The 20,226-nt window shown below is 40.3% G+C and overlaps 3 protein-coding genes across 9 annotated transcripts; 2 read left to right on the top strand and 1 right to left on the bottom strand.

Annotated features, from left to right (window-relative positions):
• The first annotated feature begins 1,436 nt into the window (after window positions 1-1,436).
• On the top strand, window positions 1,437-9,600 carry rab41 (RAB41, member RAS oncogene family). 5 transcript variants are annotated; one of them, XR_008416111.1, is made up of 9 exons: window positions 1,437-1,618; window positions 2,546-2,604; window positions 3,254-3,307; window positions 4,081-4,186; window positions 4,443-4,554; window positions 5,620-5,713; window positions 6,099-6,192; window positions 7,223-7,289; window positions 8,032-9,600. XR_008416111.1 is itself a non-coding variant. In XM_053879520.1 (8 exons), exons 1-8 carry the CDS (start codon window positions 1,540-1,542, stop codon window positions 8,094-8,096), a joined length of 636 nt encoding a protein of 211 aa, XP_053735495.1. In that variant the 5' UTR covers window positions 1,437-1,539; the 3' UTR covers window positions 8,097-9,600. The 5 variants fall into 5 exon arrangements, 4 of the variants coding, with proteins under 4 accessions (XP_053735495.1, XP_053735493.1, XP_053735494.1 ...); XM_053879520.1 differs by lacking the exons at window positions 4,081-4,186; window positions 6,099-6,192 and adding an exon at window positions 3,539-3,644; XM_053879518.1 differs by lacking the exon at window positions 6,099-6,192 and having other exon boundaries at window positions 1,438-1,618.
• A 1,742-nt stretch (window positions 9,601-11,342) lies between these two features.
• stard14 (START domain containing 14) lies at window positions 11,343-16,918 on the top strand. Its single transcript, XM_053879893.1, has 6 exons — window positions 11,343-11,694; window positions 11,772-11,919; window positions 13,656-13,759; window positions 14,416-14,533; window positions 14,611-14,663; window positions 16,139-16,918. Exons 1-6 carry the CDS (start codon window positions 11,365-11,367, stop codon window positions 16,325-16,327), a joined length of 942 nt encoding a protein of 313 aa, XP_053735868.1. The 5' UTR covers window positions 11,343-11,364; the 3' UTR covers window positions 16,328-16,918.
• A 92-nt stretch (window positions 16,919-17,010) lies between these two features.
• On the bottom strand, window positions 17,011-19,981 carry pdzd11 (PDZ domain containing 11). 3 transcript variants are annotated; one of them, XM_053879895.1, is made up of 6 exons: window positions 19,921-19,981; window positions 19,142-19,239; window positions 18,691-18,831; window positions 18,527-18,625; window positions 18,158-18,218; window positions 17,011-17,870 (listed from the first exon to the last, which is right to left on the bottom strand). In XM_053879895.1, the coding sequence occupies exons 2-6, from the start codon at window positions 19,232-19,234 to the stop codon at window positions 17,836-17,838; spliced, it is 429 nt and encodes a 142-aa protein (XP_053735870.1). In that variant the 5' UTR covers window positions 19,235-19,239; window positions 19,921-19,981; the 3' UTR covers window positions 17,011-17,835. The 3 variants fall into 3 exon arrangements, with proteins under 3 accessions (XP_053735870.1, XP_053735869.1, XP_053735871.1); XM_053879894.1 differs by lacking the exon at window positions 19,921-19,981 and adding an exon at window positions 19,816-19,878; XM_053879896.1 differs by lacking the exon at window positions 19,921-19,981 and adding an exon at window positions 19,469-19,726.
• Between the last annotated feature and the right edge of the window lie 245 nt (window positions 19,982-20,226).

The raw sequence follows: 20,226 nt of genomic DNA, 5'->3' as shown, positions 1-20,226 counted from the left end.
GAGATTATTTTATTTGTGGGTGGATGCCGATCACCCCAGTACAACTGCTACACATACCTGCCCCAATAATACATAACATTGTGAACCATGTTTTGGAAAAAAAAAATACTTGTGTGTGTGTGTGTACAAGGGAAGTACAAAATAAATAAATACAATATTGTGTTTTATTAAATATCTTTAATGTCTTGTGATTTCATTGTGTCACAGATCTGAGATAGCAATCGAGTCCGTGGATGGATGAGATGGCCCAGTGAACAATACCAAGGAATTCGGAACAAAGGAACTCAGAAACCAAAAGATGCCACGATCTGACTTTTCTCTCTTGTGCATATTTGTTAGACATTGCAGCAACAATATACAGCGGGATAGACTCCATGTGACATTTTGAAAGCTGTCAAATCTTAGATTTTTTTTTCTGTGAAAGACATTTGTTTCATAGATGATATTAACTGAAAAGGAATACAGTTCCTTTTCCTTTAATAAAATATTAGAGCCACAAACTATTGTGTCTGTATTGAAATGGAAATAAATCTGCATGACATCATCGAAGGTTAAATAAATAAACAGCTGTTGGTTCCCAATTCTTTATTTTCTGTTTATTCCTTGACAAAAAATAAATTACTGACTCAGCAATGCATCATATTACACGTAAACTACACTACATTTTCAAGGGCTTTTTTGGATGATTAGATTTGAGTATATTATAGTCTTAGTATAATCAATGATGTAGCACGAATGCAATACAATGCAATTGTTTGGTTTTGTTTTGTTTGTTTTGGGGGGTGGGGTTGTTTCCAGACATAAGAGCAGATTATTATTATTATTATTATTATTATTATTATTATTATTATTATTATTATTATTATTATTATTATTTAAAATATATTAAAAATGTAACAAAAACCAAGAATGGCAACATTTCATCGTGTACTATGGAATACGTAGCATATGCTACAGAAAAAGAATAAAACATACACTTGCACACACACGCAACTGACTGTTACACTCATCCGATTGACGGAAACAAGCAACAATGATTGACAATAACACACAACACAATATAGAGGACCTCATACAGACACAAGTTCACTCTGCTCCTTTTCAGTGTCGGTATCATGAAAGAAGAAATACTGGCTGAACTATATGCAATGTAACCATTTAAAAAGCCATGTTATGTAATAGTATACAGATGCCAGACACCTTGTGATGGATGGCGTTTATAATGGATTAAAGGGGATTGAAATAATTATTCAAATTCAAAACATGCTAAAATAGGCATAGGCGAACTGGGGTTATGGTTTGTACTTGAAATATGTTGCTTTCCTTATGTTAATTAATGTATATACTGCGTATCTCCATGTATTCAGGAGTGTACAGTCAGCATGACTTCAACGAAATGCCTCACGGTGGCGCTGTTTCACCTTGGGACGTTTCAAGAGAAGCTCTCCGGCTGCTGCTCCAGCTTCACTTCACTTCTCCAGTCTAGACATCACATCATTAGCTCGGCGTGCTAACTCGCGCTTTACTATTTCACACAAAATGTCAACCACAACTGGCGGTGGAGAATTTGGCAACCCGCTGCGAAAGTTCAAGCTTGTCTTCCTGGGAGAACAGAGCGGTACGTTTCTGTTATTCTGTCCTGAAGTTGTCATTTGAACGAATAGTGCTAACTGGCTACAAGCTAACTAGTTCATTCAGTTCGCTCGATTGAATATCGTTGCGTTAAAATATCTGGAGCACACATATTAATAAAGCAAATTACAACATAGCCGTTAGATGAGCTCAATAAGAATAGCTGTGGACTGATGTATTGTTTGATTTATTTTTTGTGAAATGCGATGATGTCATTGCTTAGCATGCTAGCGGCATTCGCTAATGCTAACACTGGTCAAATGCAGACGCTGTTATAAGGAAACTTTGTTTTAGTGTCATCACACGTTTCTTTACTGAGAAAAATGCGCGTGTTTGATGCTCTCTGTGTTGTGATATTCATTGGCAGCATCCGAACAACAGAGCTAGCCCCGGGTTGCTAATGTGGATGGGCTTCGATCATGTTTTGAATGGCCAATGTTCCTTTTCCTCCACTGTCGAGAATGTGATGGGACCGTTGAAGTCATCCGTGAAGACAGAACATAATGGAAATATACCCGTCACAATAACCCGTAGAACAGTTGCACCTTGTACAGCCACGTCGGCCAGCTGATCGTGATCATCTGGCCTCGTTCACTCTTCGTTTGTTTACCGAGAAATGTCGACCACATTGACGTTTGAGTCCAAAAATACTTGTTCTGTTTGACAACGAGGATGTTCTACCTGATGCTAAAAACATTACACGTCTTCAGTCGTTCCTCACTAGTTGTGGCTCCACCCATATTGCCAGCTCAGCGTGTGGGTTTGGGAAGTCCACATTGCACTGACGCGGTTTCACTTCTGATGTCAACTGAAGAGAGAAATATATGGCTTTGTCAATCAACCATTTTAGCCATCTGTCATTTGTTGAGAAATTGCACCTAATGAAAACGTCTGATTTTGTTTGTGCCTGCAGTTGGGAAGACCTCACTCATTACCAGGTTCATGTATGACAGTTTTGACAACACTTATCAGGTAAATTCATACATCATTTAAGCAATAGCAAAAAGCTTGCACATATAAGATTCACAGGTTTATGTTTTATAGTTAGGATTACATGAAAATGCTTATTTGAAATCATCTACGTCTTTATGTATTGCATCTAAAAGACAGTACAGATTCAGGAATGATATTAATCATGTTTCATGTACCTTAGAAAATAGATTGATGGTCATTGTTTTTCTTTAATCCTATATATTTTTTCCCGATAAACCATTACCGAGTCCTGTCCATAAATTCTTTATAATTAAGCAAACGAACTTTAACAAAAGCAAGTTGAGAGATGAATAACATTAGTCATTCCAATGCACTTAAATCTAATTAATGCTACAAATGCTTAGTTTATTTATTTATGCATTTATTAGTTACTATTTGTCTTACTGTACTTGATCAAATATGATATACTGCAGTTTTGCTACGTGATGAAAGAGTATAATGGTACAAAAGTGACTACTTATCAAAGGCTGTAAATGACCATGCTGTTGTAAATTCCACACACAATTAATTCTACCTGCCGCTATCATAAAAGTGGCTGTCTTAGATCAAGATGAAATGCTTTTTACTTCTTTCCTGGTGTTAAATGTGGTGGCTAGTAAATGTCCTGATTACACCTTCTCTCTCACAGGCAACAATTGGCATTGACTTTTTGTCCAAAACCATGTATTTAGAAGATCGCACGGTAAGTCCTTTTCATCTTCTTTGTCATCTTAAGCATAACTGTTAGGAAATCATGACATGTAGCCTAAGGTCTTCATGTCACCCCATCTTTTACCATTTAATATCATGTTTTGTGTATTGAAATTTCTTCCTCACCTTATGTTTTAGTTTGCATCACTCTTGTTTTTTTCATCCCCTTTATGGTCATTAAACACGCTTCTTCTGCCGCGCGCATTTTCACGGCTGGCCACAGATCCGGCTGCAGCTCTGGGACACAGCCGGGCAGGAGCGTTTCCGCAGCCTCATCCCCAGTTACATCCGCGACTCAGCTGCTGCTGTTGTGGTTTATGACATAGCCAGTAGGTATCATAGTTTTGCCTGAATACTTCGCCCTCTAGTATGTGCAAGGGCATGAAAGGATTTGATTTTCCTGGTATCTTGGATGAATGCAGACATATTTGCATATGTTTGCAACATCGAGAGTGATACTAACGCTGAGAGGGCTCCTTCGTCTCTCGCTGCAGTAATTTCGTGGGACTAACTCTTCATGGGCACAGAATAGGAATATGTCAAAAGAGTGAATCAGCAAGGTCTTCTTTTAAATCCGTTCATGTTACTCATCTTCCACTCTGCTGCGTCGCAGTGATTTTCTTCATTCTCCATGAACAGTCATTTTCATCTCTACCGCTTAGCTTGCAGTTCCTTTATGTCACATCTAATTTCCACTTTTAAAAATCTGCCTGTCACCTCTTTATCTCCAAATCCTTTTTTCTTCTGCTGCGTTCCACTCCTCAGGTCCGACTCCAGCTGTGGGACACTGCTGGACAGGAGCGTTTTCGTAGCCTTATTCCCAGCTACATCCGTGACTCTACCATTGCGGTGGTAGTTTATGACATCACCAGTGAGTCAGGGCTGTACTTCACACATTCTTTTAGAATAGCTATAGATAAAAAGTATGAAAACATATCTTGATCAATAGTCTGTGCCTGTTCTTTCCTTTACTACTTCTTTATTCTTAACCAGTTTGCTCACTAACACACAAATAATGGTTGAATTGTGTGATATATAAAATTCTGCCTGCTTGTCTGCACATTTAACAAAACAAAACTGAATGTGTTGCGTCGTTTTCACACATTTTCTTTCATTTCTATCTGCAGATTTAAATTCATTCCAACAAACATCCAAATGGATTGATGATGTCAGAACAGAGAGGGGAAGTGATGTCATTATCATGCTGGTTGGAAACAAAACGGACCTGGCAGATAAAAGGTACGCCGCGATGTATTGTTCATGCTGTGCTGTTTGTGACAAGTGGTCACTAAATAGACACGGAAAGAAAACACCACAACTGATTTGGCTTAATCTCGTGTGCACTGCTGCTAGTGTTACATCTTCCTCTAGCTAGAAAATTCCAAAATTTCATTTAAAATTTACAAAGCCATTTCAGGAGGTTGTGACTCGGAATGCTTGTGAATGACATTTCGTAAATAGAGTCCAAACAGTCCAGAACTCTCCGCGCCCACTTGGAGATGACATTAACTTTTGTTTTTAATTTGTTTTAGCACAATGTAGACACAGTACATTTCTGGACCATTTTGTTCGATAAACTCTTAAAGGTCACTGAAAGCACAATTGAAAATTTGCTTGTAAAGTTAGATGATTCTCAGTTTTGTGACTTAGTAATGGATACATTTTAATCTATGTCTTCATTTGCAGTCTATAACTTAACTTTGTGTCCTCACTTCCTCATATGACTTGTTTTCTCATGACTCATGGTGATGATAGTGAGTGTGCATTAATGTGAGCTGCAAAAACATATGCACCTGGTTATAACTGTCATAACAAGAGTTGTGTGTACAGTGACGAAATTACAATCATCACATCTCCCATTTAATCTGTCATTTTCACTGTTGTTTTCACCTCAGTTGACCTGTTTTTTAAACAGAGTCTAGTTCTGTTTTCGTGTAAGTGAAGAGAACTACATAGTATACTACCATAAGTACTGTTCCCTTATCCGCCTCCTTCCGAAGTGTTTAAGACTTAAAGTCATCTAGAGTAACAGAGTGGATAATAGTTTGGATAACATGGCTCTTTTTTTTGAATGGGTAACACTATTTCACCCTTCAGTTTCTCATTTTCCTCACTTTAATGTGGTATTTTTCAAGACCAAAAAAACACTTCTCGTGGCGGCACATATTTTTGTTAGTTTACTTTTGAGTTACTACTCCTGATCCATATTCTCCATGTCATTTTGATTTATTTATTTTTGTTTGTTTACGTGTGTTTCCTTCATTTCATCACCTCCTACCCCAACCCTCCCTGGGACCCTGGCAGGCAAGTTTCTGTTGAGGCGGCTGAGAGGAAAGCTCGCGAGCTCAATGTGATGTACATAGAGACCAGTGCCAAGGCTGGCTATAACGTCAAACAGGTTGGTGTCTAGCCACAGCAGGTGTTTACTGGCCAGCTGGTCCTGAATATATATCTAGCAGGGGTCATTGTAGGTCAGGAAGGTCCTCCTCATCCATGCTGTCACTACATGGTTCAGTCAGTGACTGGAATGAATGAGTAATTTCCCTGCTGCTTAATTTTTAATCATACTGGCAGCTTCTTTCCTTTCATCCTCTCTTTGATCCGCCCGTGCGCTTTCATTGTGAATTATAACTTAACTAACACCTTTCACTTTCTCTCACCAAAAGACAACTGAATGTTGAGCTTTTCTCTGGTTCTCTCTTTCTCCTCCCTCCTTTGTCGGCTATGTCTCTTTCCATATCTATCTGTTCGTCCATCTTCCCCCTCTGCTTTTACCTGAGCAGACAGATCACCACGGAGGAGGGCGAGCAGAGAGCTAAGGAACTGAATGTCATGTTCATTGAAACCAGCGCAAAGACTGGCTACAATGTCAAACAGGTAGAGATTCTGCTGTTTAAGGCAGTTGAGTGTGTCTCCACTTCTTTTGGCTGCTGGAGTCTCAAAAAGCTTCCATTTCTAATTTTTAAAAATGATCTTTGATGTCTTTTTGTGTGCTTGCAAGTCGCAGATGTTTCATCAACTGTTATACAGTCAGAAACCTCACCATTTGTGGTATAAATGTCCAAACTGCTTTACAAAGTTGCTTTATTTCTCTGTGCCTTTGTAATGATACAGTATAGATTTTCCCCTGTGTTACTTGCTGCCACTGTTTGAAGCTATTTGAATGTAGCCTTAGCTTGATGCTGTATTTAGTAAAAATCTGTTCTGAGGTTTTTATTGTTCAGTAGTGAACCCCAAACCAGTATTTATTTTATCAGGATGGTTCAAGTCAATTTCCCCCGTCTTCTGCAAGGTGGTGGAAATGCACACTGACGTTAATATTTACTTTCCAAAGGTTGCTTGTGACCTGCTGACAGTATTGGAGGAGGTTAGGATGAGTTCACAGTCCTTCTGTGACTCAGTGAAGTCCAAATCCCACTTGTCTTTTGACTTAAAAAAAATTAAAGACTTGTCTTTTTCATGTTGAGTTCAGTATCCTGCTGCAGTTAAGAAATTAAATCGGCGCTTGTGACATTTGCCAAGTTAGTTTTGTTGGCAAAGTATAAACTGCTCCCTCGACTGACTCATTTTTAATTGTAACTGTAGCCTGTAATTTGATAAGTGGATGAGTCTGGTTAAACCAACTTGTTAAATAAACTGAAGAGGACAATTTATGACCCACTTTCAGCAAGAAGGCCACATTCTTACCTTTTTAAATTAAATTGAAACATGCAAGTGTTAAAATTCAACATGGATTCAATGCAAATACGAACACCAGCAAAACCCATCCTTCAGATTACATTACAAGTCGAATATTTTATAGCTTGAAAGTCATTTCTGTTTTCATTTTGTCCAACCACCCACTCCCAAAATCATTCGCCCCTTTTGTTCCGGCGGAAACAAACAATAACTCCACACTTCTTTGCAGCTGTTCCGCCGCGTTGCTGCCGCTTTGCCCGGGATGGATAACGCACCAGAGAAGAGCAAAGAGGACAGTATCCTTCCCTGCGCTGAAATGCTCTCCAATACTGGTGACCTAAAATATTGCAAAACCAATGACCCAGTTATCATTCAAAAGATGTGTTCACTGTGCAATTTAGCCACAATTTTCTTGCTTCCAGCCTCCCAGAAGCGACTCAGCAGGTTCCAGTGTTTTTTTTAAATTAGTTTCATTATCAACATAATTGCTTAAAAAAAAAAAACATGGTCATGTGACATTGCTGACCTCCCCCTTTTTTATAAAACACATGTATTCCAGAATAATGAAGCAGTAAAGTGGATGAATTGAATTCAGACGAAATTGTATTACTATTTCAGCTCTGACTTGAAATATGATCTGAACAAATACTCTTTTACATGTTAGAAGCGATTCTCCACATAGAATGGAGGTATTCATTGAAATAAAAGATAAGTCTCTGATCATCTCATCCCCCAATACTGTGTAAATTGATTTGGATACATGTAGAGGTTAAGATTAGAAGTAAAAGCTGGAATGGTTAAATTAAAAATTTTAAACATGTGAATAATTAAAATGGAAGATTGTCTTGCATCGCTGAGTTTATTCAGAATGTTTCACTTGATGTCTGTTGTGAACAAAGCAAGCGAATGTGATGCCAGTTACGTCAACGATTGTAACACCGTTGTTCCTTTGGTTAAACAGTAACAGAACACTGTCTCCAACAAAAACAGAAGTAGCAATGTGCACAGTCACTATGTTGCTTAACCAGCTCCTCCCAGTGATCGACATCAAACTAGAGAAACAGCCAGAGATGACTGTGACCGAGAGCAGCTGCTCGTGCTAGTACACCTCGCCGCCAACCCGCCTGTCTGCCCACCTACCGACCCACCAACAGCTTGTCTCTCAGTGGCCACTCTTTCTCTCTCACTCTCTCTCTCTGTCTCTCTCTCTGTCTCTCTCTCTCCACCCTCGGCTCACCGCCACAGTGACGGGCCACTCTTCTGCCCTCCTCCCTGTTCAACTCAGTGACTTTTCAGAGTAACCGTGTGGATGTGCATTACTGTATTAAAACTAATAATCTGGAGTCAATTCACCGACACATTAATCCGATGATCATCCAGTTGCATGGCATTATTTAAGATTGCAGACTGACTTAGCTAACCGCTTTTGGGTTTTTGCACAGTTGAGAATCTTAGTGATGTTACTCTTGTTAATGTTGTGTAAACTGCTTATTTAAATGACTGCGAGGTTTTATTATTTTGTACTCTTAAAACTGGAGTTCGCTATTCCAGCACAGACGTATATGGAGGAAGTAGATGACGGATGAAGTGCATCTTCACTCAGTCTCTTCAATAAAGCCACCAACGTCGCAGCAAATGTGCTTGGCGATTGTCTGAGATGATTATAGAAGGGAAGACGACTTTACTACTAACAAGACCATATCCGTAGGTAACAAGTAGTCGGGCGTGGAATTAGTTAGCAAGTTTACTAACATGTGAGGACGCGTACCTCTGTGCTGATTTATTTCTTCCATCGACAGATGAGGTTTAGTCACCTTCTTTGATGTGTTGCTGTGTGTTAGACTCCACTGTACCTGCGACAGCATGCTCACCCTGCAGACTTCACTTGGATAAGAACACAGATGCCTTGCTTGTTTGTTCACCAACGTTGTGCACTGAATCAAGCCACAATATTGTCAAGAAAAGAAGAGGAAAATGCAGAGAGGATGCCTGCTGACTGGTTCATGGCTTCACTGGTTGATTTAGAGACGAGCTCACCTTACACTCCTGCTGTACAAACATCGCGGATACTTTATCTTTGGCTTGTTGGGTTTTATGTGTTTATTTATTTTGTTACTTGGACATATAAATAACATTGTACGCTTGACCAAAAATTGAAACGACGACATGCATGTTTTGTTTTTGTTGGTTTTTATTGCGTACCTGCTGGGGGTTAAAAGGCGACCTTTAGGCCATGATCATGTTTTCTTGTCTTAAACCTTATAAGTTTGTGTGTTTGGTCAGTCAAAGCTGCAACATTTTTCACACTCAAATAGTGTCACTCCAACCTGCCATGGACTGTCGACCGTTGCTGCAGCTTGGTTAGAACTGTCTACATGAATTAAAGGTGGTTTTAAGTATTTAAGTACAACACATTTTAACCGCTCTTCTATTACTCGTCACGACTGAGCTTTGTGTTATTCTGGATCGTGTCTGTCCATCTGGAAAAATAAATGCTGTCTACTCGTGTTTGTGTTAAACTATTACTATCTGATGTATTAAAAGGAGAGTCAAGGAAACACAACTGTAGGCCTATCACATGGAGTAAATAAAGATATTTCACCGATGTTTAACTTCTGGTTGTCCTTTTTTTTTTTAATGTTTCATCCAGTCACGGTAACTATCTCCTCAGACACAAAGTGAAGTGGAGGTGTGTTGCACATGGTACAAGCCTGATAAGGTGGAATGGGACGAGTGAGTGTGTGGACAGAAACTATTGGTTATGTAACTCCTCACAGGCATGTCATGTTTCGACACAAAGCTGCCTGACAAGTCTGCAAAGAGAACAATCACCACTGAGACCATTGTGAACTGATACCTGTTGGATTAAACCATACAGCAAATAGAAAATCAGTGACCTTATTAAAAACAAAGACAAACACAAGAGTGTAAAACCATGGCTCTGTCATCAGGGAGTTCCTTCATTGAAGGAGAGCTGCCGTTGAGAGTTACGTCCCCACTGCTGTGAGGCTGATCTGTAAACATGCCTGAGCCATGAGGGACTGCTCGACCCTTTCTCAGCCTCCAGCGCTCCCTGACTCCGTGTCCACCTGTTTGGAGTGATTTCATCTGACATTGGTGTAATAGCACCCTGCCCATCCTCCCTGCTGACGCCATCATGCCCTCCCTTATCACACCCATAAACCTTTATGGTGGTGTTCATCACTGAGATGTTCCCTCTCTCCTCTCCATGCGTTAGTGTATAGTCTGCAACATTATAAAGACACTTTTTCATATGAACTGTCCCTCTGATACACTCTCTTTCTCGGACCTGTCGAGCCCAAGCGGCAGTATAATGTGGACTTTTTCAAACTCGGCACATAACTGATGCCAATGAGACAATTTGAAACTGAATGTGGTGGTAGCACCGAGACCTTAAGATGGTAGGAGCTTCAAAACTATATTTTTTGTACAAATACAAAAGGAGCTTTAGAACATTTCTGGCATTGCTCAAGTGTGCAACACTACAAGCTTTTTTTTTTTTTAATCAAAAATATTTTTATTGGTTTTCTAATACAAATGGTCATAAAAAGCAATATTGAATGTACATTACAATTTGAGGTCATTTGAAAAAAAGAAATATTAACCAAATAATAATATTACTAATGATGATATGAAAAATCACGAGATATTCAAAGGGATTTCAAAGGATGAAATGAAGGGAGCTTTTTTTAAAATAAGTTTTAATGTTTAATAATTTAAAAAGAGGAAATCCCATCAAAAATAATAAATAAAATGCATTTAAAAAATAGAAAACTGAGTTTGTGAATAGATGTTTGACTATAAGAAGCCCACAGAAAAAGAGAAAAATGTCCAGAAGGGGGCCACAAAACATCACGAGGTTCTCAATTGGCCCTTGGGCCAACAGTTTGGGTTTGACGCTTTAGATATCATCGATAAATTACAACGTCATGATGTCATTTTTCACGTTTTAGCTCGCACTTTCACTTTCACTAACTGAAGAAAAATACGTACTGAATCAGCATAAAATACAACGAAATGGTGAGTCATCATTTTGAAATAAATTGAGCACTGAAGGTATTGTTTTCAACAGTCAGTCTCCAGTAACGTCAACAATGTTCAGTATTGGAGGAAGTGTTGAAACGTCACAATGACTCACACACCTGGTCCACGCCCATCAACCTCCCGCTGTCATTTATCGCTCAGTTTATGACAATAAAACACCGACACGTATTTATTTCCCGAAGAAATAGACAATATGTGTTGCGCTTTATGTGTATAAAACCGAGCATGCGCGATTGTTGTGCCGTGCGCGCTGCTCACCTGTTGACAGGAAGTGCCATGACGTCACCAGGAGTGGTGTTTTCAGGAATGGGCACTGGAATTCAACTGATAAAAATCCGGCTCGACCTGATTGGTGACTTCGACGTTTATAGTCGCCGGCTCAGAGCGGGAGTCAACCACACCGGCGCGCACGACTTTGACTCTCACACCTCTGGAAGCGAACAGGTGGGCCACGCAGCGGTGATGTCGCGCGCCAACATTCTGCCCGACGAGGCGACCTTCCGCGACTTCCGACAGTCGTGTCTGAGCGCGGACAACTGGCTCAACAAGTACGACAAGGAGGGGATGCAAGTCTGGACCGAGGTTCTACCCGCCACCAAGGGCAACAACAACCTGCCCAAAATCCACAAAATCAAGGTCGGTTCCGTCCAAATAAAAATAAAGAAAGCACTTCACCGCGGAGTCGAGTTTGAACACTTTGTTTCTGTCGTCAGTGTAAAATGACGATAAAGGACGTCTCGGCCGCCACCATGTATGACGTCATCCACGATGGCACGTACCGAAAGAAGTGGGACCCCACGACGTTGGAGAGTTTCGACATCGCCCGACTGTCCGCTAATGCTGATGTGGGCTACTACTCATGTGAGTGGCTCTGTCGCGGTCGTCATTGTTGACAGTAACAACATGTTTGCTGCCTCCAATCGCCGTGGCAAAAAACCCTCTCCAGCTATTTTTCTATATATTTTCCTCCGGTAAAAATAGTGATGTTGGCATTGTTCAACTGAATTAACACACTATATCGCAGCATTCTAACATGGCTACCACACGGTATATTAAAATAATCTTTTGTTTGACAATGATAATACAACAAGAAAGTGTATTTAAGAAAATGTGTCTGAACCGTTTACTTCCAACTAAATATATACTATATATAATAATAACATAAATGTATATCAACATTTTTGGCATCGCAGTCTTTAATAAGTTGTAAGCAAAATTTTAGCCTTGTAATAATCTGCTAATAAGATTCCATTATTGCAGCGCTAATCGTGCCTTCGAGCCTTCTGTTAGCTTTATTATGACGCGGTAAACAACACGGTGCTGCGAGGTATGTTCCAACACCAGAAAAGATCTTGCATAACAACTCTCTTCTAGCAAGTGTGAATGTTTTTATTGACGCTGGGTTGACAGAGATCGGTTTGTTTTTTTACTGAGATATTTCTAAAATATTTGGCCAAAATTAAGCTTTTAGTACACACATTACAATAGTTCTGGGTGCAAAAAATACTTTTAGCTGAACTTAAATTGAGGAATTAGATCATAACAATGATGAAGCACATCATTGAAATATTGGAAAAGCAATTTTAAATGAAGCTTCTGGGTGGAAATAAGGGTGTTGTGGTTTCATAGAAGCTCAAGTGAGTCTGTACTGTCATTATTGACAATAAAATTTAGGTTTTGACGTGAAATTCGGGTGCAGGGTTTCTCTGAAACTTAAAATATCACAGTAAAATGTGGCCCATGCAGGGAGAAGAAGATGGGGACAAATAAGGGCCACACTTCAGGCGCTCCCGAATGAGGATGCAGCAGAGGAATTACTGAAATGTGTGAAACTGAGTGGAATGTCCATCGAGTGGAGACGGTAGAAACCACGTTTAAAAGTCTTACACAAAGATCTAGACTGATCTTAAGTACAAGCGCGACAAAAGACCTGCAGTTGAGGTTCCCCAAAATGAGCTCTTATCTTGTGCTCTGATCAGAGTGTGAATACAACTGCTTTTTATCTTAGTTGCCTCTTGAGTTTGGGGGTCAAAGTTGAGAAGAGAAACTGGGCTGGACCACGGATGGTATTTTGACACGATTTAGATGCTTAGTACTGTGTTTAATAATCCATATATTTGAATGCTTTGATTGAAAAAGATCTGCGTGTGTGGGCTGTTAGCGTTTTTTAACCTCCATTTTTAGACTTGTTTTGTTATTCAACACTGGTGTCAAAGGACTCGGCCTTCAGGGAGAGAGTTGGGTCGTCCCCGTGCTCCATCACTCTATTTATTGTCATAACAAGGTCAGACTTATTGCCATGCGGCTGGTGGAAGTTTTACTAAGATGAAAAAAGATCTTTTGTGTGTGTGCTGATAGTTGATAGTTTTGACATTTAATTTTATAGCCACATCTTCATTCTTAATAATAATAATAAATTGTAGTTTTCATTTTTGATTTAAAACATTCATTGTTTTCTTGAAACGTTTCAAGCGATGGAGCCGTCCTGCCAATATTGTTCCACTCCATGGTGTGAAAACATGTCAATCATGTTTGGTTTTATTTTGAAGCAAAGTCATGTCTAATGTCTGCTGTGTGCTCACACTTGTGTATTCCAGGGCTGTGTCCAAAACCAATCAAAAACAGAGATGTGGTGACGCTGCGTTCGTGGCAGGTGATGGATGGCGAATACATCATCATCAACTTCTCCGTCAAACACCCGGTGAGACACACATCCACCATCATATATATTTCCCCCCGATATTTTGTCGAACTTTAATTCACCTCATGGTTCCGGATTTGTGATGCACATGGTGATCTGGAGTTCAGGAGGCTGCTCCTTAGTAGTTTTAGCAGGGGTTTTGTGTGAAATGTTCTTCTTGGAAAATATTATTATTTTTGTTATGTTGTCTGTTAATGGATGCATTAAGAATTAAATGAATGAACTCCTTACTTAATCACGAGAAAAGTCAAACTCTACCAAAGGATTTGATGGGAGATGTTAAAATATTCTTATTGAAAAGATCCAAGAAAGAGTTTTCATTTCAATATCTACTTTCAGGTCATGTTTTATAGCAGCTTATACACTGAACTTTTAAACAACATTTACACTGATGCCTCCAAAGTCTTCTCAGAACTGGACACTTCTATGTGTATGTTAAATTGTTTCAACTTGTTTCAACTACATTCTAGATTTAAGTTTTTATTGCGATTATTTTAGACATGGACTTCGCTGCTTTTTGTACAAAATAAATCCATGAATATTGAGTCATCTGCTGGATGAGATGCCCTGGGAAATGTGTTCTAGCCTTCAGCCAGCAGTAAATAAAATAAAATGTGAAGAAGAAATAAACGTGAGTTTCCTTTTTTTTCCTCCAGAAATACCCTCCAAAACAAGGCCTGGTGAGAGCCATCTCCATCCTCACTGGTTATTACATCAAGCCACTGGGACCAAACAGTTGTACTTTCATCTACCTATCGCAGGCTGACCCCAAAGGTGAAACCTCTCCCCATAACTGGAGTCTCTGCCTCACTCCCAGAGAACTTTCACTCAAGTTTTGTCTCTCATTCCAGGCTTTCTTCCGAAATGGGTGGTGAACAAAGCATCGCAAGTTCTGGCTCCCAAGGTACGACAGCACACACACACACAAGTGAAATCTGTTTGCTTTTGAAATCAATGAGACTGTAACTTGTTGGGCGTGTGGTGTCGTCACAAGGTGACTAGAAAGTGTGCGTCAGGTGTGTGTGTGTGTGTGAAGGCGTGTGAGGGTTTTCAATGTCTTTGAGAACAATAGTCACCATAGAAACCAATTGAAGTGCAGGAAGATTGCTGACAAAGTGGCACCTCAGCCCGAGTTGATGCTCTCTCTTCTGGCCAAACTTGTTCCTCTGGTTTTAAATCTTGGCCCTTGTGAAACTTGAAGTGGAGCGGTGTGACTCGGCAGAATCCTTGACCTCTCAGGTGCGGTGCATTTAGACACGTTTAGAACTCAGAAGTAAATAGTAACTCTAGCATTTTTATTCCTGAGATATTTGTAAGAAACAGTGCACGTGGACTTCCACCAAGAGCTGTAAAACCTGGATTCATACTTGATTTATAGCCATTCTCTAATACTGTCAATATTGTTGTAGAAACCATTAGAGTCGGTTTCCGTCTGGTAGTTTTAATGGCTCATCCAACCCTGAATATTATGATGAAGCAGGTCATTTTGATCAATTAATAACAGACAAAGGCAGTGGTTGAACCAAATGACTGGTGAGTTGTGTGTGAACTTTCACATTTTTCAGTGCACCAGTTCCAAGGGCACCGCATTATACAATGTGATGTCATCCATGGTGAAGTAGACTTGATGAGATTGTGCTGATGGTCAGAAGATCTGGGGGGTTGGGAGCTACTTCTGAAATGACCAGGCTAGAAATGAGGAGGGCCATTTTCAAGGCGAGGTTTTAACGTTTGGCTTCGACTCTCTTGGAAACACCACTGTCTTGTTCACCTAGCCGAGCCTGGACTGAGGCGTTTGACTGGCCGTCCTGTATCTCCACAACTGTTCAATCAATGCGGGTCTGTTTGCTTGTTTGATCAGGTGAACTGCTCTGTTCCGTGAATACAGAACAGCCACTCAGGAACACAAACACTAGCATGCTGGAGCGACCCTTGAACCCTGACCAAACTCATGGTCTGGGGTTAGACACCCTACTCACAGCGTTTGATGAAGAGCGCAGAGGAGTGCTGGTTGATTTTATTCTAAGAAACTTGGTGCCCCACTGAGATCCAATATATTTTTAAAAGCCCCTCTCTGAGTGTTGCAGCAGAAATAGAATAGAAAGCGCCGATATATTATCGGCCTCAAAATATTGGCAGAGCATCGAGCCAAAAGTCCTTGAGGACAGAGCTGTTGTGTTCCTGTTCTGTCAACATTTATATAAAGGTGCGATCCGGACCAATCAGCGCCTCTGGTCCGGATCGCCGTTTGATATTAAAGTTCAGTTGGTTTGCTTCAAATGTGACCTGCACACAAAGCTTAGTCGCACAGTTTTTGCTGACTCAGCAACAGGGCGTGTTGATCCTGCTTGGATTATTCAAAATCTCTTCCTTCTACAGGTGATGAGGTGCGTACACAAGGCCGGTCAGAACTACCCGGAGTGGAAACAGCAGAACTCTCCCGACCAGAAGCCCTGGCTGTACCCCGAACAGAACACGCTGCCCATGATGGACCCGGCAGAACTGGCCATCCAGAGAGGAGACTCGCTGGAGAACGTAGACGAGAGCTGTCAAGCCGAATCGGAGTGAAGGAACCAGTCCCCCCAAAAAAAGACTTTAAAATGGAAAAATAGTCCAAGTGTCATGTCGGGGAGAGGGGGTGCAGATGTTTACTTCTTAAAAAGAACGGAGCGAAGAACATGTCGTCACACACTCGGTCTGTGCTGAACAACAACCTCTGCAGTGTTCTCATTGGAACAGACCAGAGATCTTTTGTGACTGCGAAGAGATTTTTTTAGGTCCTTGTTGGATTCCACACAAAACGTGTACATATTTTTGGTTGCACTGTATAGTTCCACTGGGACGAAATGTTGGAAGGTTCTGGGTGTTTGCTGTGACGCGGCACTACAGTTATGTGCCGTTGAGGCCAACATGTTTCTTTTTACTATTCTTTGCTGCTAAGCTAATGATTTTCTCCTAATACCAAAAACACACTTGTTTGTTTAGATTTCGTCCCTGGTTGAAGGCAATGAAGTTTAGCAAATCTTGATTGATTTTATTTTTACATTTATTTATTTATTTAAGGATTACATGAAGGTTTATTCGAGAGAAGTGTGACTGGCCAAATTGATGTTCTAATCCAAGTTTTTTCTAGCAAAAATAAACCTCATTTTTTTTGGACATATTGTCTGCTGACTACACTTTTCCTACAATGACAATCTGTCTTGAGAGAAACTCGCTCAGAACAAGAACAACTTGTCACACAGGATTCAGTTTCACACGTGACTGCACAATTGTCCAAATATTTATTGGTTAAAATACAAAAAAAATCTTTACAAAGCATGACACCACTCGCTTTCTTGTCAACATGTAGAGTCGAGACATTTACATGTCACCGCATATTCACTCACATTTTTCATATAAACATGTTTAGTTCAGAGTTTTGTTATGGATAAAATAATGGTTGTCTAAATCAATAACACAATTTCCTCTATAAAAGGTGAATACACCAATGGTCCTTGTCATAGTTTAACAGGTCAAATGTCAGAGTTCTGATACATGATCTGAGTAAGAGCGTTCATCACGTACTGTAAATCTCAGCGGACAAAGATGGAACCTTAGACTAATAAAGAGCTGTGTGTGTGTGTGTAGAAGGAAGATCAGCGAGGAAGTTCCGGCGAAAGCTGTGGATAATCATCATACTGTTTGCAGCCGGAGTTAGAGAAGGTTTCCATGGCAACGATGTGTTGAAAACTCATTCCACCGATGAGAACTGGGAGCGGCAAAACTTAGTGTGGAGATTGAGACCAATAAACTCTGATGTGACTCACAGTGCTGTGCAGCAAAAGCAGGCCATTTCATTGAATCCATTACAATGGATCCCAATATTATTATTCAATAAATAGCAAACCAGTGTAAACAGTCTGTCAATTCATATCCTGCATCACTTCCTGTGAAATATTTTGCGACTGACGGTGTTAGTCATCACCAATCACAGTGAAGGTTAAACGACAGAATGGACGCAGGAGTGTGGGAGGAGAGCGATGACGCGCGGCGATGCGGCTGTCCGCCGCGCTATGAGAGGATGATGCTGCCATCTAGTGGACGGTCCGCTCCTTCTGCCTTTGGTAGTCTGAAGGAAACGAATGACAAATTTGATCTAATGAACACAGAATAAGTGAAAAAAAGGGTATTTAAAAGCAAATATTGGCTTTGTATGCGTCTCTAAATTTGCTGTGAACTTGGACAAAATGAAATAAAATCCATTAGAGAGGACAAATACATGTAATGCAATAATAATACGATAATCTATACTGAACAGTCGACCAACAAAATTTCATGCTTTCCAACATTTTTCATATTGATAAAACATATTGCAATTAAAGTAAATTTAGACACAACATTGACAAGACTTCTTACTGTAAGGAAAGAAGCGGACTCTCATCAGAATTTCTCTAGCGGTCTTCAGGATCTCCACGGCCTTGGTGGAAAAACAGATGGAGAAAATCATATTTAAAAGCATGGCAAACATTAATATCCAATTTGTTTAACATGATACTATTTAAATAAAAAGATCACATGCTCACTTAATAACGGTCAATGTAGAGTAAAAAATTAACATTGAAATCAATTGAAAATGACCAAACTATTTCATAATTTTAAATAGTTTTAGCATGTGCAGGCACCAAGTAAGGTACTTAAAAGTCAGTTCTGCCTTAAGCCCAAAAGCAAGACATTCTCACCAAGTGACCAGGGTCATTCATATAACCTTGAAATTGGACGACTTACTCTGGAGTGCTCAATGTCTTGGAAGTCTACATCATTGACAGAGAGGACCTGATCTCCCTCCTGCAGTCCCGCTCTGTGAGCGTCTGAGTCTGGAACCACCTGAGAAATACAGTGAAATTTGATTTCAGATTTCTGTGACCGACCTTCTATAGTTCTGAAATCACCTTGGATATGAAGATCCCGAGCTGAGACGCCTTGCCCCCGCGGATGTTAAAGCCCAACTGGGCACCGGGGGGTTTCTTCAGGACGATGGAGCGAGGAAGAAACTGAGCGAGCTCATTGTTGTAGTCTGGATGATGAACCCGCTGACAAGTAAACAAAGGAAACTGTGAGCTTGTCCAATTTTTTTTTTCTTTTTTGAGGTGAGGCACGATAAAACAATCATCATTGTGTAGTGGCCTGAGTAGCATATGTTTACACGTTAGATATTCTGGATATTGAGCAGGTTTTTGCTCCAAAATTTGCTCCAAAAACATCCTAAAAAGCTTTCAAATGTCCTTTGTTCAAAAGGCGTATTCAAATATAGTCTTAAAAACATCCTGTTACCAGGACTTCCGTGCAACATGCATCCAGTACAACAGTAGTTCAGGCACATGCAGGTACTGTATATGAGACCTCTTGTGGTGGGATCCAGGCTGGTGGGTTCTCATAGGAAGGCAGGAAGACAACAGGCAGTTGGTAATCGTCATATGGAATCTTCTGATCCATTATATCTAGGAGGGAAGAGAGAAACATTGGAATATGACAAGCGATATGTGTGTACACGGTCAGCACTAAGCCAGGAGCTGAGCGCAGGAATGATAATAGTGAATCAATCACAGTCTTTTTAACTTGACCTACTAATCCAATATCAGTGACACTGAGGAAGATGACAACAACAAGAGAGTTTTCAGTTTGCTCGCATCCAGAAATGCGTGTAAATGATTGATGAGTGATGTCCACCTCTGAAGGAAGCATTTGCGCGTTTTACATTTAGTTTCTTCAGTGTAACTTGATGTACTGGACTTGACACGGTCTCCAGACTTAAAAGTTCGAAGGATCGCACTTCCAACTAAAACAAGGAGAACAGTAATTACAGTTGATGCACCTATGTCGTAACGTACATCCGCTAAACTACAATGAAGCAACCCACCACCACCCGCATCAAACTAGTAACATCCCAACAGCAACCATGTAGAGACGACATATGTTTTGACTAAGGCAAAACGTATAGTTTTTTATAAATGCTAACGTTAGCCTGCGTGCTGAAATCTGCTTGACAAGCATTTTGGCCATTGATCGCTACATACCGCTCATAATATATGTAACTTGCCATGCTCTGTGTTACAGGCGTGATGTCAGCATATCAATCTAAGCATGAAAAATAATCAGAAAACAAATAAACTGGATCTCACCGAGCTAGTCTGACAGAAGCGGGACTTCTTCTATCACACAGCAGATCGCTATTTATACAACAGCGACACCAGCTGCAGCGGCGAGCGAACTACAACTTCAAGTTATTTTTACTAGTACAATACAGAGGAAACGGTGTGGAAAAACATGGTAAAGCTTATTTAACTGTCCGTATTCATCTCATTTTTGTTCATTTTAACTTAGATGTGGACTGAAAGATCATAACCACAAGTGTTGCAGGTGCAATTGAAACCCCCCGATGACCAAGAATAGGGAGAAGGGGCCGTGGTCCCCGGGTCCGAGGGGTC

Source organism: Synchiropus splendidus, chromosome 11, assembly GCF_027744825.2.
Source record: "Synchiropus splendidus isolate RoL2022-P1 chromosome 11, RoL_Sspl_1.0, whole genome shotgun sequence".
In the NCBI taxonomy this organism is placed as follows: Eukaryota; Metazoa; Chordata; class Actinopteri; order Syngnathiformes; family Callionymidae; genus Synchiropus; species Synchiropus splendidus.
This window is presented reverse-complemented; position numbering and strand designations above follow the sequence as displayed.